Here is a 17,587-nt window from a genome sequence, read left to right as displayed (position 1 = left end):
AATCACAATTGAGCATGTGCCACAGTGAATAATAAACTAATCTAAGCCAAAATTACTGATGAGCATAACAAGATAGGAATTTAATTTTAGATGCTCCCCTTATCAATTTGAATTCATGCTTAGATACAATAAACTGCTTATACTAGATAGAGAATTAATTCATTATGCCTAATAGTATAATTCATCAATCCAAGTTTTTAAAATCAACTATACTGAGTATTTGTCAATTACATATTATCACTTGATTAGTATAGTTGTCCCTATAGACCATGAATGCATCAGAAGATATATATTAACACATGCAATAATGTTCATGACCCAAGAACATTCCATATCAAACCATAAAACTTCAAGCGTAGGATATAATGTTTAGGGATTTCATAAGAGCCTCAATAATTCAGTAGACGAAGGTGATGTATATAGATCATTTATGAGCTTCCTATAGGGATGGATCTGAACCTTTCTAAACGATTGATGATTATGTTAGGATGAAGTTTAATTATTTATTTGAGTTTTCACTCATCCTTTCAAAAATATTTTAAAGTTAATTTTATCATAATCATCTTTAACAAAAGGTTTTGGTTTGGGAAAATTTCTGTCGAAATTTCGGCAGCATGTCATTTGTAACTCAAACATTTCCCAAATTTTCATGCACAAGAACCTAATAGATTCAAGCAATCAATTCAAAATAATTCAATTTGAGCATGTGAGAACCTATAATCTACTACCAGCATGCAATTCTCATCAGTTGCATCCGCCAAGTAGGAGACATTCTATACTAAGCATGCATTCCAGTAGTATAGTCAACTCAAGATATTCAGTATAGCTCAATAGAAGAAATATAAACTATCCATCAAGGAAATTTTAGCCATTAATCAAATCATGGATAGTGTGCCACAATGCTATGCACATATAGGCATAAAGGCATAAACGATATAAGAATATGAGAGCATTCAAATTTATATAGATATTAACAATAAAGGCCCCCCCCCCCTGAGTTATGCACTAGTCCATGTCCATTTGAAAGTGGATAGAGATTCTTAGTATAACAAGATAGTGTGCAGTGAATGTGTATACTAAGATTTTAATTTTAAGCAACAACCACTTCCCCAACCTACAATTATCACAACTCCCTTAAACCTAGGAACTAATGATGATTAAAAAATATTTATGTAATGTTAATTTAGATCCATTTCACTTTTGGTACTACGGGGTTTGTTTTCATAACTACCCACGCCATCTCCTTATCTAAGCCTTTGACACTTCTAGATAGACAAGTAAATTGAATGTGCCATAACATTTCACAAAATAAGCAAATTTTGTGTATGCGTGAAAGATTATGCTTATTTATTCTAGATTTACTCATTAAGGCATTTTTATGATTATGGGACTTAAAAAATGAACCCTTTTTGAAAGATTTATTTCCTTTAACTCCTAAGGGTTTATCATGATTCTTCTTTTCATTTTCTTCTAAGCAGTTAATATTCAATATCTTCTCAATCTTTTTCTTTCCTAGAATAGCATGATAATCTTTTAATTTGTCTAATTGCTTTGCTATCCTTTTATTCTCATTTTCCAAGATTGTTTTCTGCTTAGACATCCTAACTAGAAGTTTATGCATTTTAAATAAAGTACATTCTAGTTCTTTGTTCAAGGGCATGCTTTCATCATAAACTTCAACATATGATTCATCACAAGATTTTTCACAATAAACATCGCATGAATCATTTACAGTATTATCACAAGGTTTGACAGATAATTCAACATACAATATATTGCAGTATTTTTCACCAGAATCATTGCATGCATCACTAACAGTATTATCAACAGATGATTCAACATACGATACATCACAGCATTCAACACACGAATCATCAATAGAGGCAGAGATAGAATCATATACCTCAACGTTAGATAAAGCAATTACCCTATTACTCACCACTTCCTGAGTGGTGGTCTTATTCTCCTAGGACTCTCCATATTTCCTTTCGAGTTCATCCTAGATATCCTTTGCAGTCTGACATGCCACAAACTTAAAAAAATGTATTAGAATATAATGCAAGATATAACATGTCCATGGCATATGAATTTGCATGCATAAAATTAATATCATTTTCTACTAGCATACAAATTCCCTTATCAATTACCTGTCAGACCCTTAAATTCATAGATTTTACAAAAATGCTCATTCTAATTTTCAAGTGGGTGTAGTTTACCCCACAAAACAACGGAGGACTGGAAGGTGACTGTCCCTCACCGAATGGGGATACACCAAATTGAGCCATTGCGATCTTTTACAAAAGCTGTTAAGCCTAAGTCCAATGAGGCTCCAATACCGAATGTTAGCTTTGGAATATTCCCAAGAGGGGGGGTGAATTGGGTATTTAAAAATTATTGCCTAGGTTAAACCAAATCAACATATTACTCAACCTAGGGTCTATCTATGCAAAAATAAACCCAATCATTCACAATAAAACATACACATGCAATAAATAAATTACGAAAATGTAAAGAATACGCACGATATGTTATCAAGATTCGACCAACTGTGCCTACGTCCCCACCTCTAGCTCGCAAGCCCGAGGATTCCACTAATGCTCACTTAATGGGTGGAGCGGCACCGATTACAACCAGGTCAATTCAAGGGGCTGACCTCAACCGACACGCCTTACTAGGATGGCGCACCTAACTTTCCTAACCGGGTCTAAGCAAGTCCGGGACTATTCAATAGGACTAGTCTCCCTCTTCAGGCTCACACTTGGAATACAAATGATATAAAATTTTGTGTACGATCAAAGCACTTCTAAACAAGCAGATTATGTACCAATTCAGCACATGTAATAATCAACGCACATCAACATGTATGAACTATAAGCTCGGTGCTCTACGTGTGCAATCAACACTCAGCAAGGTATAATTACAAGTATGCTCAAGAGTGTTCTAACAAGCTATTTCTTTGAAACTAGATATATCAAATCTCAATACTAGATTAGGGTTTCGAAGATGCTGCACACAATAATCAAACCAACTCAAAAATATTTCCCTCAATAAAATAGGCACAAGAGTTGTTTGAAAAATTATAACTTGTAAAATACTTTGCACACAAAATATAAGCTCTAATGAATCTTGCAATGACAATGCGAAGACCCACTTAGCTATAAGATTTTTCCCACACAAAGATTTATCAAATAAAATCGGGGGAAAAATCAAGCTAAACCCTCAATATGAAAATTACAAGCACAAGAGCAAGTAAGGGTTTTTTAGCAAAATGAAATAATCAATGAAACACTCACAAAGCAATATTTCTCAAATGAATGGAAGTATTATGAGTGTATGGGGTTGGAATGAACAAATAGGGTTTAAGAAATTTGAGAGAATTTTTGACTAATCCTATTTGTTAATCTTGTCTTAATTTTGCAAATGAAGAGATATATATAAGCATAGGCAAAATTATGACCGTTGGGGACACTAAGGGTATTTTTGAAAATGTTCTAAAACGGTTTAGGAAAATTAACCCTATTTAATTTAACCCCGATAAAAAATAATTTAACTCGCGAGATTTAGATGCCCCGTATGAGGTTTGGGTGCCCGAATAGATTCGATTAGAAATTCAATTTTTAAAGGTTCGAGTGCCCAAAGTCAGGGTCGGTTGGCTGAACCAAAGACAGAAACTTTCTGTCAGTGGTTCGGGTGCCCAAATCTAAGTTCGATAACCGAACTACCCAATTTGGTTGCCCGAGGCCATAATGAACATGAAGGTTCGGGTGCCCAAGTAGTTGAAAAGCATTCTGACATGGGTTTGATCGCCCGAGGACGATACATTCATTACAGGTTCGGTCACCTGAAACCTAGTCAACCCGCTGACGTCTTAGTGGTTCGGGCATCCGAGGTCTTTTAAACACGACGAGTTTGGTCGCTGACCTCTCACAAATTTTTCCTATTTAGTCCATAATTAAGCCAATTGATTCCCCTGATTATGTAAGTTATATGGGGACTGTTTGTGCATTTGTTTAGGGACCTAAGGTCTCTCTAAGGCCTTTTTAAGTACGCCAAAAAACCTGGCGTCGGTCAATCAAAGGGTGATCCTTAAAGTCTTTCTAAGGTTTTGAGCTTATAGTCCTACATGCATGATATACAGATTAGTACAGACCTTGGATGATATTTATTACAGACCCAGCGAAATGAAATATAGATTACAACAATTAAAAAACATTCCAGGTCTTCATTTTCCTCAAGTTGCCATGTGCCATCAATATGATCTTCCTAATATGGTCTTGCACACAAACTTGGTAAACGTTAAATACCAGAGTATTTTTTATAATCAAAATAGGGAATGACCTATAAGGTCAATAGCTTCTTAATTTCAAAAAATATATATAAAAGGAAAAAGTCACCTACTGCCATGTGTAGCAACAGATAGCTGACACACGACAGCCTTTCCCTTTCCCTTGAGCTGGATCAACTCAGTTTGACTCGTTGGCCCAGTTCAAACTGATTGAGTCAGTCTTATTTGCCATGAATTGCCTGTTTCATTTTTTAATTTAAAAATTGATTCTAATTCATTTTAATTTTTTTAAAAATAAGGAAAATAGTAGGAAAATCAGATAAAAAATCAAGAATAAAAAAAAAATTTATTTGAGTTATTTTTGACTTGGGGAACCAATAAAATATAAAAAATAAATAAAATGGAGAAAATTCTTTAAAAGTTTCAAAAATTTGCATAAAAATGTTGAAAAATGCCAGAGATTTCTTGAAAAATTTTCAAAAATCTGGGAATGTTTTTGAGATATATTTTGCTTAATTTTGTGCATTTACATAACCATTTTTATTATATGTATATATTTTATTTCTTGTGTGCATTTGTCTCGATGATAAAATAAAGTGTAAAAATGTGTTTTAGACCTCGCCTATTTTAGTTTTGAAGGAGGTTTATTTAATAAGATCCTCACCTTTAGAGGTCTTATTAGATATTTTTAAATCACACATGATTTTACATTCCTTTTGAAATTTTAATGTTTATTGGATTGTTTAGGAGCTAATTAAGGACCATTTGATTCAATTAGGGACAATGCATAGTTAGTTAGGTACTGTTTGTAGAACGGGTGTGTAGGAGGTGCTAATACCTTCCCCTCACATAACTGTACTTTCAGTTGCAACTTTGGTGAAAGCAGATAAAGACTATTGGTTCCTTAGCCTTGAGATTAGTCTAAAGACCAATCAACGAGTAGTAATTAGGTGAACTAACTGCATATAGGAAAATCACAAGTTAGTGACGACTCCATTGAGCCATTGTTATTATCACTCATTGCCATTTTGGACCCTTCTCTGGGACATTGTGATAGTTAGTATTAGAAAGTCTTCATTTAAGCTTCATATATAGGGTAAGTACCAACTTAATCCAAAAGTTTAATTTATTAGGTCTTGAGTTCAACCATACATACAAGTCACTAACTCTCTACTTATTCCAAATGTTGGACAACTCGTCCTGTGCTCTATTTTCTAATATGGATTGATAAGTGATTAACCACATCATGTTCGCTATATTAGATGTTTGAATGACTCACAATAACCATGAGTAATAAAAGGATTGTCCTTTGCACTCCTTTGTCAAGGAAATAATCCTTTTGTTAGTTTAATCCACTTGTCAATTAATAATATAAAAATAAAAAATAGGCTATGTGTTTAACCATTAATCATAATTTATAAAAAAATGCTAACAAAAAGAAAAGAAACGAAAAGCACTCAATTGAGAATACCATTTTAAATGGTCAAGTTACTATGTTAGGAGAACAGTCAAATATTCATAACAAATGCATAAAAAGAGTGTGGAGCAACTACTCCTAACATTATGTTCGTATAAATAAAATAGAGGCAGGATTGGAATTTATTGTGAACATTAAAAAATAAAACAAATGCAAGTTAAGAATCCCAAAATTCTAAGGATATTTATTTTTCATATTACTTCTTGTTTAGGCACAAATCTCCATTTTCACTTCAATGTACACATCTTGCCTCCAAGTCTTTTCACAAAATATTTTTCTGAAAAAAAAAAAACAGAGCGGAACACTGTACAACCATCTCTTACGTCTAAATCTAAAAAGCCCAACTCAAAAAGCTCATAGCCCCAAAAATGTTGAGACTACAAAAGACAAGACCAGAGCATGTGCGGCCCATTTATCTGTGCTCTCCGATCTTCTCCCTCTCTCCCTCCACTTTGCCTTCCCAATCACCACCAACCCATGTCGCCATATCACCACCACCCCTATCCCACATCCACGTGTCCCGAGCATCACCACCTATCCTTGAGATCCACGTGTCGTGCAGGCCCTGTCGCATGCTCGCGTGACACTAAATCATTCTCCTTCTCCCGGACCACTCAAAAGCTCATCATCTCGGAAAGGCTTGAGCTTGGGCTTCGGCCTACGGCCTTAGGACTGCCGCCCAAGCTTAGGAATTGGGCCCTGGGATGGGAGCTTGGGCACGGTTGATGAGAAATGCATGATGCAAGTGGTGGGGGTTGTGTCAGAGTAGGATTGTGCCACGTGGCGCGGTTGATGATGATGGGTCGACCCGGGCCGAGAACAAGGAGTAAACGGGTCTGTGGTCCGAGAATCTGGACTCTCCCCTCAGGTACCATATCTGCTTCAGCCCTTCACCTCTCCACAGTATTCTGTCACACCTGTCATTTTTCAGCAGACAACGAAATGAGAAAACCTTGAAATTTTTGTCACATGATTAAGAACAACACAAGTGAACGTGGTCGGCTGCTGGGTTATGCTAGGAAAAAATGTTATTTTAATTAAAGGGAAAAAAAGAAGGCAATCTTAATTTAAATTATCAAATATATATATATATATATATATTATGCTAGGAAAAAATGTTATTTTAATTAAAGGAAAAAAAAGAAGGCAATCTTAATTTAAATTATGAAAAAAAAAATATATATATATATATATATTTAAAAAAAGCAAGGTATTGGACAAACTACTTCCCATCAATGTCAAATCTAAGTAGATTTTTGAGAGTGACTGATTGAAAATACCAATTATGTAGCATCTAGGTTTCTAAAATATTATTCTTTTAAGATAATGGTTTGTTCACATGATACATATACTCTTTTTTTATAAACACCATTCGCGGCATCAATAAATAAATATCATCCACCCATCAATGATATTCACCAATAACCTCGAAAATAGGTGAATAAACAAAACAAGAGACAAAGCCCCCTCTCTCTCTTTCTATATATATATATATATATATATATATATATATATATATATATATATATATTGTGAATCCAATTAACTTATCACTTAAGATGCTTATTCATTTTGAAGGATATTGGCAAACATTTCTAGTGTGATCTTAGTTCTTGTTATCTTTATTATTGTTGTGTATTATAGAGGTGTCACAAATAGTCTTATAATAAATAAAATACATCAATCCATCAAACATCCACTAGAGTAAAAAAAATAGAAAGTAAATGACAATTTCACCTAATTATTGCCTATAGTGTTTTTTTCAAGGCAAGATAATTATTGTATATAGTAAGTAAAATAAATTTAACCAATGGAATAGGTTTTTCAAAAGAAAAAAATGGTGATAAAACGTGTGCATTGCCTATGCATGGACAAAGAAAGTGGGTAGTTATTTAGAAAAGAGTGAGTGGTCTGTTGGTTAAAAGGTAGTAAGATGAGGAAAAAGTAAAAATAATGGAGAAAAAAATAAAGGAAAATTAGTAGTTATTAACACACGAAAAATCTTCCCTATTATCATTAATAAAACATTATCATGGAGACTTGGTATGACCATGTCCACTAAGAATTCCATGGTAACATTTAAATGCTTTTAGTCAATTTTTTGCACATACAACGCCTATGCTTACAACATTAGTTGTAAGTAAATTTTAGTAGTTGTTTAATGAAATTTTTTTAAATTTTTTTGTTTGAATTACATTAATATTATAATAATTTTTCTTTTTTTGAGCAAAAAATTGCAATAAGCTCAATATTTAGAAACAAAAAAAATCAAGGTAACACTCAACTATGAGTCCCACCATAATAAAAGTAGAGAAATATGAGACACATGGTGATAAAGTATTTGAAACATCTTTCAAAATATCCCAAACCCTAACTCCACACGTCAAACACTAGGGCTGGAAATAATGTTTTCTCATTTGTGAGATGATGACTGAACTTGGCTTTACACAGCTTCCATAAATATATTATTAGGAGAACAAAATATGATGGATTTCTTTAGATACGCAAATCTTAAGACATGAACCAGCTACAAAAGGAATTAGAAAATTCCAAACACATCTACACATAGCTACCTAGCAGCCTCCATCAGCTCAATCATTAAGTGCAACATGAAATTACATGCATATATATATATATATATATATATATATATATGTATGTATGTGTGCGCTTATATTTATGTGTATATATGTGTGTAATTATTAAAATATAAATATATATACATGCACAAACATATTCATATACTATATGTATTTATGTATATTTTTCATCATCTATTTGAATTTTGTATAAGAAATAACTATGTAAATCTTACCAGGCAGGTGTGCGCCTCTTCTCTCTAGATCCAGGGCTTTGCACAACATAATGATCAGAATTGGTGAGATATTTATATGTTGGAGCAAAATGTATTCTTCCTTCTTCCCACCCTTCAAACACCCGGCCAGCTCTTTGCTCTATCCTTAGCTGCAAAACCCGGAACACCAAATTCCAAATGTGTAAGATTAGATGAAGGGGAAGGGAATATGAATATATTCTTCCAAAAGAATGGGAATTTGTTTCTCACTTGATCTTTCTCTAAAAGGTCTTGCCAATCATTTTTTCTTAGTAGCTCATGTGTGTCACTGCAACTGCATGCAAGTCGATAATTCAAGTCTCCAAGCCAAATAACCTTACTGATATTGAACAAAATACAAAAAAATGAGTTAGATATGGAAACATGAGGCAATAATATTTATGTATATAGCAACTACTTCTCAAGAGAATGAAAAGCATGTTGTGTTTGGTGGGAGGAAAAGAAAGAAAAAAAAAAAAAAATAGGGAAGAGGTGAATAGATTTTCCCCTCAATTAATATTGTAAAATTTGGGTGAATATAAAAAAAGAGAATGGAAAAGGATTTTTCATTTTCATTTGCTTAACCAAACAATAGGAAAGAAATGCAACTCAATTCCTGCACCTTTTTTCATTCCTTTCCTTTCCTTTTCTTTTTCCTTTTCCTTCTTTCCTACCAAACCAAACGTGACATAAATGTTCAGAGGTTGATAAAACAAATGCAACTCATTTATATAGAGCCCAAAACTTTCAAGCATAAGGTAACTATATTACAAGTCTCTAATATTCATTGAGTTGTACTCAACTCCTTAAGTTTTATTTGTAACAATTTGATTCTTCCAAAAATAGAATTTTGAAATAGCCTAGAAATGAAAATTCAAGAATCAAACTATTACAATTAGACCTTCAAAGAGTGAGTGTAATTTAGTCAAATTTCATAAACCGACTTTTAATCTAATTTTTCCTTTTAAATAACAAAATTATTGCCATTTTGACTCCCCCCTCAAATGGCATTCTCCATAACCATATATTGCCATGCACATGTGAATCTTATGGTAACAAAATCATTTTACCACAAGGCCATAAGCAAAGCTACACAGTGCATTAGAAAAAAAGCACACACCACTGGGAAGCCATTCAAGTAGTGATAGTCAATTCCAATTCTGAAAGAAGGCAATTTTTTCCTTGCAAATTCTCCCAAACATTGTCTTGAATGATTTGAAAAGGGATGGTTTGTATTTATAAATAAGAAGGTGACATACTCATGCTCCAAAATGGTGCGAGGGATTGGGTGTCCAAGATGTCTATATGAATGAGAAAATCGAGTTTTCTTTAATATTTCTGCAACATCTGAATTCCTTCTGACCTCATCACCTTCCTTCTCTCCTGACGTCAAATGGGTGCACACAAAGCAGAATGTTGTCTGGTGCAGTGTCATGCTGATTGATATTGATCCCTAACATCCAAATAAAAAAAAATATTATTAAATAATCATCTTTTAATTTTAAAAAAGAAATTTTCTCAACTAAAATAAAGTATATATATATATATATATATATTTTAAATAACTGAGGGTCTGACCATAAATTGACCACCTTTGAAACATCTAGCACAGCAACCACAACATGGGATCCACTTGTATAACATTCCTATTTCATACTCATCCCCAAACTTTAAGTAGTTCCATCATGATTCTCATACTTTAAAAATAATGTTGATTGGAAATTTGACACATAGTGCGTCCAACTAAATTGCACGAATAAATCCTAAATTATTAACTCAATATCATGCTTATCCGCAAATAATTGACTAAGCTTCATGCTTGTCTCTTATTTGACTAAATTTCATACAACAACAAAAAATTTAACAAGTGTGAAACTCAGTCAATAATTTGAAAACTAGGAGTTGCAGTGCTTTGGAGTACATTCCTTTCAAAATTATCAATTCAAATCATTATGTAAAAATTGGGATGAGAGTGAGAATAATTGAAACTTAAGAACGAATACGAAACAAGATTTAATGTGTGGACAGTATCGGTGTAAATTACCCAAATTTTATTTTTCAATAAGCAATAATTTTAACTTCGATAACAATTTAAAAATTAAACTATAATTGACTCGTCTTTTATTAGAACTACGAATTTAATATAAATTGCCATACCTTATTTCCAAGATATCCCATAATCCCCCTCCCGACGCAGGAAACCTTCAAATTGGTAATGTAGGGATTAAGATCCGCCCGAACCCACACGCACAAGAATAGACCCACCATCTGCTTGCTCGCCGCCAAACAGTACTGTCGCGCCATCGGACTCACATGTCCGGCGAACCGGCACGGCGGGCTGGGCGAGCCTTCGTCGCCGGAGTTCAGATTTAGAAATCTTTCAAAATCTTCGTTGTCGAGTTCGTCCTCCAGCGAGAGCAGGTCCGAGAAGCTGAGCCTTGGCTTCAAGCCGGCCTGGTGGTCAAAATGGGACGGGGAGGGGGATTGGCTCCAGTCGGCGCCAGTGGCTCCGCTGTAATATTGCGCAAGTTCAGGGTCGGTCTTGTCGTCATTGAGAGCCTGACGAATTAGAGAAAGCCACTTGGCGGCTGGGCCGAAGTCCTCTGCGCCCAGTACGTTCCCTGCGTTCAGGGGAACGATTTCCTGGAACCTGGGGCAGAAAGCAGGTGCGTGAGATCGAGCATGGGTTTTTAAATTACGAAAGTGCCACCAATCACTATTGTGCGAGTCACGTGCCGTGGAGGTCAGATATTAGGATGGTTATTTTTTGGGTCAACGTTTCACGAAGCGAGGGGCAAAAGGTAAAAGTCATATGGGCCAATGGTGGTCCAAGTTCGTGACGAGGCGGAAGAAAATAAACCGGGTCAATGGCGGTCCAGCCCACTCGCCGCCGATGACTACGAACATTGAAAATCAAGAAGAAAGAATTTGTATATATGGGGAATCTATTTAATATTTTCTCATGCTAAAGAATAAAAACAAAAATTTTAATTTTTTAATAGTATTTGCAGTGTAATATTTTACTTTTATATTTTATTTTAATGAGCTTAACATTCAAGTGCAAATAAAGTACCAAAAAATTTGATTATTTTGTAATAGTTTTTTTACTATCACAATTTTTTTAATGTAGAAATATTATATCATATTTATTTATATATCTTATATTTGAAAATTTAAAATTTGAGTCTAAATTTAAATTTTTATAAATTTTTAAAAAATGAGACACAAAATGACCTTAAATTTTATCTAAATTTACATAAATTTAATTCAACTCAAACATAATATTAATTTATAAAGTAAAATAAAACAAGAACAGAATAAAAATTATATCCAAATATTATTATTTCAAAAAATAATACGATTTCATCCTATATGAAGTAAAAAATAGATATTTTCACAATGAATTAAATTTTTGTATAGCTATTTTAATTATTAACACAATAAACTGAATTGAATTCAGGAGTAAAGCACCTATATCCCAAGTATGAGAGTGAATTTTATGATGGGCAGAAACAGAAAAGGGGGTAAAAATTAAAAGGAAGAAGGGTGAAAAAAGGGAATGAAGAAATTACTGACCCGAGGACGTAGATGTCAGGAGGAGGAGCAGAAGGAGCTCTGAGCCAATCCCGCAAGTTCAACCCGGCGTGCGGCGACTTTCCTCCTACGTTCCATGTACCCACGAACATCCTATACCCATTTCACCACCCACCATTTTAAACCCCATTCGACAAAGCTCTTTACATTATTATTATTATTATTATTATTTACTTGTTCTGTTGATTGTAACTTTTTACTATGGTAATTTAAAAAAAAAAAATAGTTATATTAATTTTTTTAGGCTTCATTTGAATCAAAATTTTAATTTAGAGAAAAAAAAAAGGAGGAAATTCATTTTTTATTTTTATTTATCTTCTATTTTAAATACCATTCAAAATCAAAATTTATTTTAATATTATTAAAAATTAAAAATATTAAATATTAATAATTTTTAAAATCAAAATTTTATTCATGAATTTATATTTACTATTTGTCACTTTATTTGATAACCAAGCATGAAAATTTGCATTACTTAATATATTTTGTCTTTTAAATACTTTTTGAGTTTCAAATAGGAATTAAATCACAAAAAAGTAATTAATAATGAGGTATTTTAGATAATTTAAAAAATAATCAAAATGAAAGAATCTCTTTTGGCACATTGAATTTATCATTTTATGTATTAGATTATTATTTTCTTTCTTACTTATACAATAAAATGACAAATTTGTTCTTCTTTTTCTTTCACTTGCAAAATGAAAATTAAAGAATAAAATACAATTAATAATAATAATAATAATAATAATATGAATTAACTCATTAAATTGCCTTCCCTTTTCATTAATAAATTACTAATTACAGCCATAACAGGCATGCCATGCATTCTTTCCTTATCCTCTCTCCCCTCTTCTTTAATATTAATAATCCTATTTGAAAATTACTCTTCATTAATAACTACGTTCATCATATGTGTTACTTAATTCTACTACTTAAATAGAATGAGAGTAGAAAATTATTTTTTTACTCTTTTGAGTAAAATTTAACGACACCCTTCTCACATTTTGAAATATGACACTGCACTCGTACTTTTTGAAAACCACCATAAAAACCCTTAAAATTTGATTTTATTAATAAAATAAACATTCCATGAGTTGATCCTTAGTCCACAGTTAAGTTTAATAAAAAAATTAAAATTTATTCTTATTAAAATGACTCAATTTTGATAAGATAAAGTAAAAAAAAATAACATTAATTTAATAAGCACCCTCAATTACAAAATGAACTGAGTCAACCCTTTTTATTCATAATTCATCCAGTTCATTTTTTTTTTAATCTCAAATTTAAAAACTTGAAATCCCAACAACTGAATTTAATTTCATATGAATTTTATCAATTTAAAATAAAATACATTACAGAATTACAGTTTTAAATTCTAAACCTGTGTCCAAACACAATTAGTGGATTTTTAATTTAAAGGAAATGGAGTCTCTTACCTCAGGTTGAGTGAATCAGAGACAGCTGGTGTGGGCCGTTGAAATCCATTTGCCGCTTCCATCAACCACCCTTCTCATCCAAGTTTAAAACACTTCAGTTTCAGTTACATATCCAAAATTATAAATAAATAAGCATAAACTAAAACTTCAATATGATCCAAGAGGATAGACAGTAAAACGGTCGTAGTGGAACAATTAATGCACCCGGAATCGTCGCCGTCCACGTGGCACACGAACAGGCACTGATACGGGCCCAACGAATCACTCGGAGCCCGTTTTAGCGGTCTGTATACTCATCTGTCTCGCTCATCTACAATCCCTCTCTCTTCCTCCCCCCCCCCCCCCCTCTCTCCCCAACTCTAATCATTCACCGCAAATCGGACGGCTCAGAGGAGGCCAGAGCAAGTACCGATTTTGACCGGAGGAACTAGGGCCTATAGTACGGTGCCGATACACAGGGGAAAAATACCTGAAAAATCATCCGGTACGACGACGCAGCAGTCCCCGTTTGAGCAGCTCTTCCTTCGCTGGCTCTTCTTCTCCGCCACGACTGCGATTTGTGAAACCCATGATAACACAATTTTCCATTCATCAGCACAAAAAATAAATTTGAATTTAAAATAAAAAATGAAAAGCATATGATGTGATGCGAATGGCAAGGCGAAAAGGTTATAACGCAGCACGAATCTTACATCTTTCTGAGTAATCAGAGTGAAATTCGTCGGCTCTGCTCTTTATGTTCAGCCATTTTCTTGCTACCAATTTGGGCCACGACGATTGCTGCAAATAATCGGTTTCAATTCTCAGAGTTTTATTCTGTATGAATCGGCAAGGGGAAAATCTTAAGTCGAATCGGTAGCTTACCTTGACGTTCTTCACCCGCTTTGATCTCATTTTGTGGCGCCGGATCTCTAGAAATCGGAGTCCGAAATGAGAAAAAAAATATTAGATTTTTTTTTGGAAAAGCTTTTAAAAATTAAAAGGATGTAGAAAAGATGGTAGAGTAGCGGAAGAAATAGAGAGTTGGGGAAGAAACATTTGTTAGAGCGAAAAATCAGTGTCAAAATGAGTAATCAAGGGAAATAAAAAAGAACAAGTTGCAGTAGAAAATGGAAGAAGAAACCCAATTAGTGTCAAAGTGAGTAATAAGAGGAATAAAAAAGAGACAGTTGCAGGGGGAATGGGGACAGCTCCCGTAGATGGATCGTGAGCGAAAGAGATAATGAAAAAAAAAATGTAAATGCTGTTAATATATAATAGTATCAGAGAGAGAATGAGTCGTCGTCTCCTTTTTTGCAGAAGAATATTTATTTATTTTCAAGCTTCAGTTGTGGCCTTTACAGAGTGTTTGGAGCATTTCAGATCGTGAGGCATAGATTATCATTTAAAAGTCTAAATCAACAAAGTTTCCTTTATGACTTCATCCGGAAGAAAAATGGGCAAACTCTCCAAGGCCAACTCAAAATAGAAATAAAAAAGAACGATCGGGTGAAAATAAATGAGGAAAATTAACATTAACACAGATAGAGAGAGAGAGAGAGAGAGAGAGAGAGAGTTGTGGAGAAATTTCATTCCATCGTAAACCAACGCCCGAAAACAAAATATCAAAAAATTCCGACTCAATTTGCGTCACAAAATCCAAAGATCTTCAAATTTTGGGATGACCCCATCCCCATAATGTAGATTACAAGGACGAAGAGATGGCATAGAAGAACAGAGCAATCGGACATGAAGTGCGGAGAAACAGGGAATTGGAATCGTACTATCCAGATTACTACTCAGAAACTGGTAAAAAGAGTTAACCTGATAAAAGTAAAAATAAAATTTATAAAGTATAATATTGAAAAGGGGAGAGTTGCAGAGGCACTTACATGAGTGGATGATCAACCGCGTCTATGAGAAAAATGAGCACCTTCTCTTCTTTCCTTTCAATGGGATTTCCCGAGAGAAACAGAAAGAAAAAGAGAAAGAGAGAAAGAGAAAGATGGGATTTCTAGAGAGAAAGTCTGATTCGTTTCTTGTATGTTTGGTTGGTGGCGGTGGAGCGAAGAAGAGAAACGGAAATGGGGTTTGGGGCGTTCCTCGGAAAGACCAAAAACCAAAAGAAACGGTTGCGTCCAAATTTATAAGGGAGAGAGAGAGGGGTACCCCTGAAAATCACCCAGTTCACACGTAATCGATGTCAAGGGCATTCGGGTCATTTCGCTAACTGAGTGCGCTTCCCAGTCTGTCATTGGTGTAACTGAAAACTTTTCCCAGGCAGAAGAACAATAAGTGGAAAATGAAGAATGCTTTTTTCCTGTATGCGTAACACTTCTTCTATTTTTTTTAGCGGCACTCCAATTCCGAATCAATAGGCAAATTATATAATTTAAAATTTAGATTTAAGGAAAAATATTTTAAATTTAAATGGGAAAAACGTTTCAAGAAAAAACCTGCATCTTTTTTTTTTTTTCATTTTATAATTGCCTTTATAAAATTCCTTTCCACCAAAATATCTCCCTTGAAACAAATGGGACGACATAAAATATATTATTTGACGAACGAGCACCCAAAATTTAAAAACATGCTTTCATGATGCAATGTTCTTGAATTTTCTAAATTATATATATATATATATATATATATATATTCATAATACCTCTATAGATTATAAAACCTTGCCTAACGAAATTAATCACGAAATTATAAAAATACGGGAATGAAAACCCTTTATTCCTCATTCCAATAAGCTAGAAAATTAAATCCTTTTATTCTTGAACAATTAATGATCCTGTATGAAGTCACCTACTTTGATATAAATTCTATAGATAAGGCTTAATCTCCGAATATAATAGGTCATTTTTTTACTCATCATGTGTAGTATGTATATAGCAGTAGACTAGAGCAGCTTTGCTTTTAAAATAAATACACACTCTGAAAGTGATTTCATTATGTCCCTCACTAGAAACTTACCAAGTGTCATAAGTTTGTTCAAAATATCCAACTAGTGAATAAAAGCCTGTCTTGAAATGGTATGCTTTCCCCATATTATATTTGCTCGATTCAGTTTAACATTCTTCTCCTAGATATGTTCATAAGTTGAATTAATAGAGAAAACATTGTTTTTGGTAATGCCTAATTTTTCTTATCATCAAAGTGAAGCATTTGGTAAACAACAATGTCATTAGTTTCTAAACATTATTTATTGATCTTTGTGGCCGTCTCCATTGTCCTCCTAGTATAAAATATGCAAGTTTGTCAAACCTTGAAATACCTAACTTTTATATTGAACTCGGGTGCCAAATTGGCTAATAAAGGGCTAAAAGGATGCCAATTGTCGTCAAGCATGTATATAGCTTTCCCATAACTATATATTTGAAGTTAGACTAAGTAGCATATTTGGTTTACATTTTCTTTTATAGAAAAATTATGTCAAGAAGGCCTCTACATTAGCAATAATTCATGTCACTAAGACTTTGAAAGAAAGATATAAAGCTCCATCTGTGAAATGTTTGTCACATGACGCAACCTAGGCATTCATATCTTCAATGAGATTAAGTGGTCCTTGGCATTCCACCCCTCACCTTGTCTCATTTGAATATTCTTTAATTTCTCAAATGCTTTCAAATTTATTCTTAAATTTGATGAGCAATATACTTTATTAGTAACTATACTATAAATGTAAATATCAAATAAAAATAATAACAATAGGATGATATTATTAATATGTTTAAATGTATATCTACTAGCATTATATAATTATATCATAATTTTATAAAAATAATAATTTATGATTTTCTTCTAAATTTAGGAAAACACATGTTTAATCTTTTCAAGATTTTAATTTTAGAAATATAATTTCAATAGTATGCATTATAAGTTTCATATTTCAATCTTGACTAGGGCTCTAGCCTCCTAAGTGGTTTTGTATATGACCTTATAAGTTCCCCTCAAAAGATAGGCAACTTCCTCTTGTCTCA

General features: G+C 33.3%; 1 protein-coding gene across 2 annotated transcripts; it reads right to left on the bottom strand.

Annotated features, from left to right (window-relative positions):
• Positions 1–5,919: 5,919 nt before the first annotated feature.
• LOC131160546 (type I inositol polyphosphate 5-phosphatase 8) lies at positions 5,920–15,733 on the bottom strand. 2 transcript variants are annotated; one of them, XM_058116344.1, is made up of 12 exons: positions 15,497–15,733; positions 14,490–14,536; positions 14,318–14,405; positions 14,095–14,175; positions 13,626–13,695; positions 12,172–12,282; positions 10,753–11,245; positions 9,855–10,048; positions 9,218–9,265; positions 8,827–8,935; positions 8,578–8,726; positions 5,920–6,679 (listed from the first exon to the last, which is right to left on the bottom strand). In XM_058116344.1, the coding sequence occupies exons 2-12, from the start codon at positions 14,517–14,519 to the stop codon at positions 6,523–6,525; spliced, it is 1,530 nt and encodes a 509-aa protein (XP_057972327.1). In that variant the 5' UTR covers positions 14,520–14,536; positions 15,497–15,733; the 3' UTR covers positions 5,920–6,522. The 2 variants fall into 2 exon arrangements, with proteins under 2 accessions (XP_057972327.1, XP_057972328.1); XM_058116345.1 differs by lacking the exon at positions 9,218–9,265.
• Between the last annotated feature and the right edge of the window lie 1,854 nt (positions 15,734–17,587).

The sequence above is a fragment of the Malania oleifera genome, chromosome 7, assembly GCF_029873635.1.
Source record: "Malania oleifera isolate guangnan ecotype guangnan chromosome 7, ASM2987363v1, whole genome shotgun sequence".
NCBI classification, from domain to species: Eukaryota; Viridiplantae; Streptophyta; class Magnoliopsida; order Santalales; family Ximeniaceae; genus Malania; species Malania oleifera.
This window is presented reverse-complemented; position numbering and strand designations above follow the sequence as displayed.

Bases quoted from the DNA above. Each gene is read 5' to 3' on its own strand.
- LOC131160546 (XM_058116344.1), bottom strand. From the start codon at position 14,519: ATGAGATCAAAGCGGGTGAAGAACGTCAAG. The intron at 13,696-14,094 runs GTATTTTTCCCC...TTGGATGAGAAG, and splicing joins CGTACCGGATGATTTTTCAG to GGTGGTTGATGGAAGCGGCA. The intron at 12,283-13,625 runs GTAAGAGACTCC...AAATGGGTATAG, and splicing joins TCTGATTCACTCAACCTGAG to GATGTTCGTGGGTACATGGA.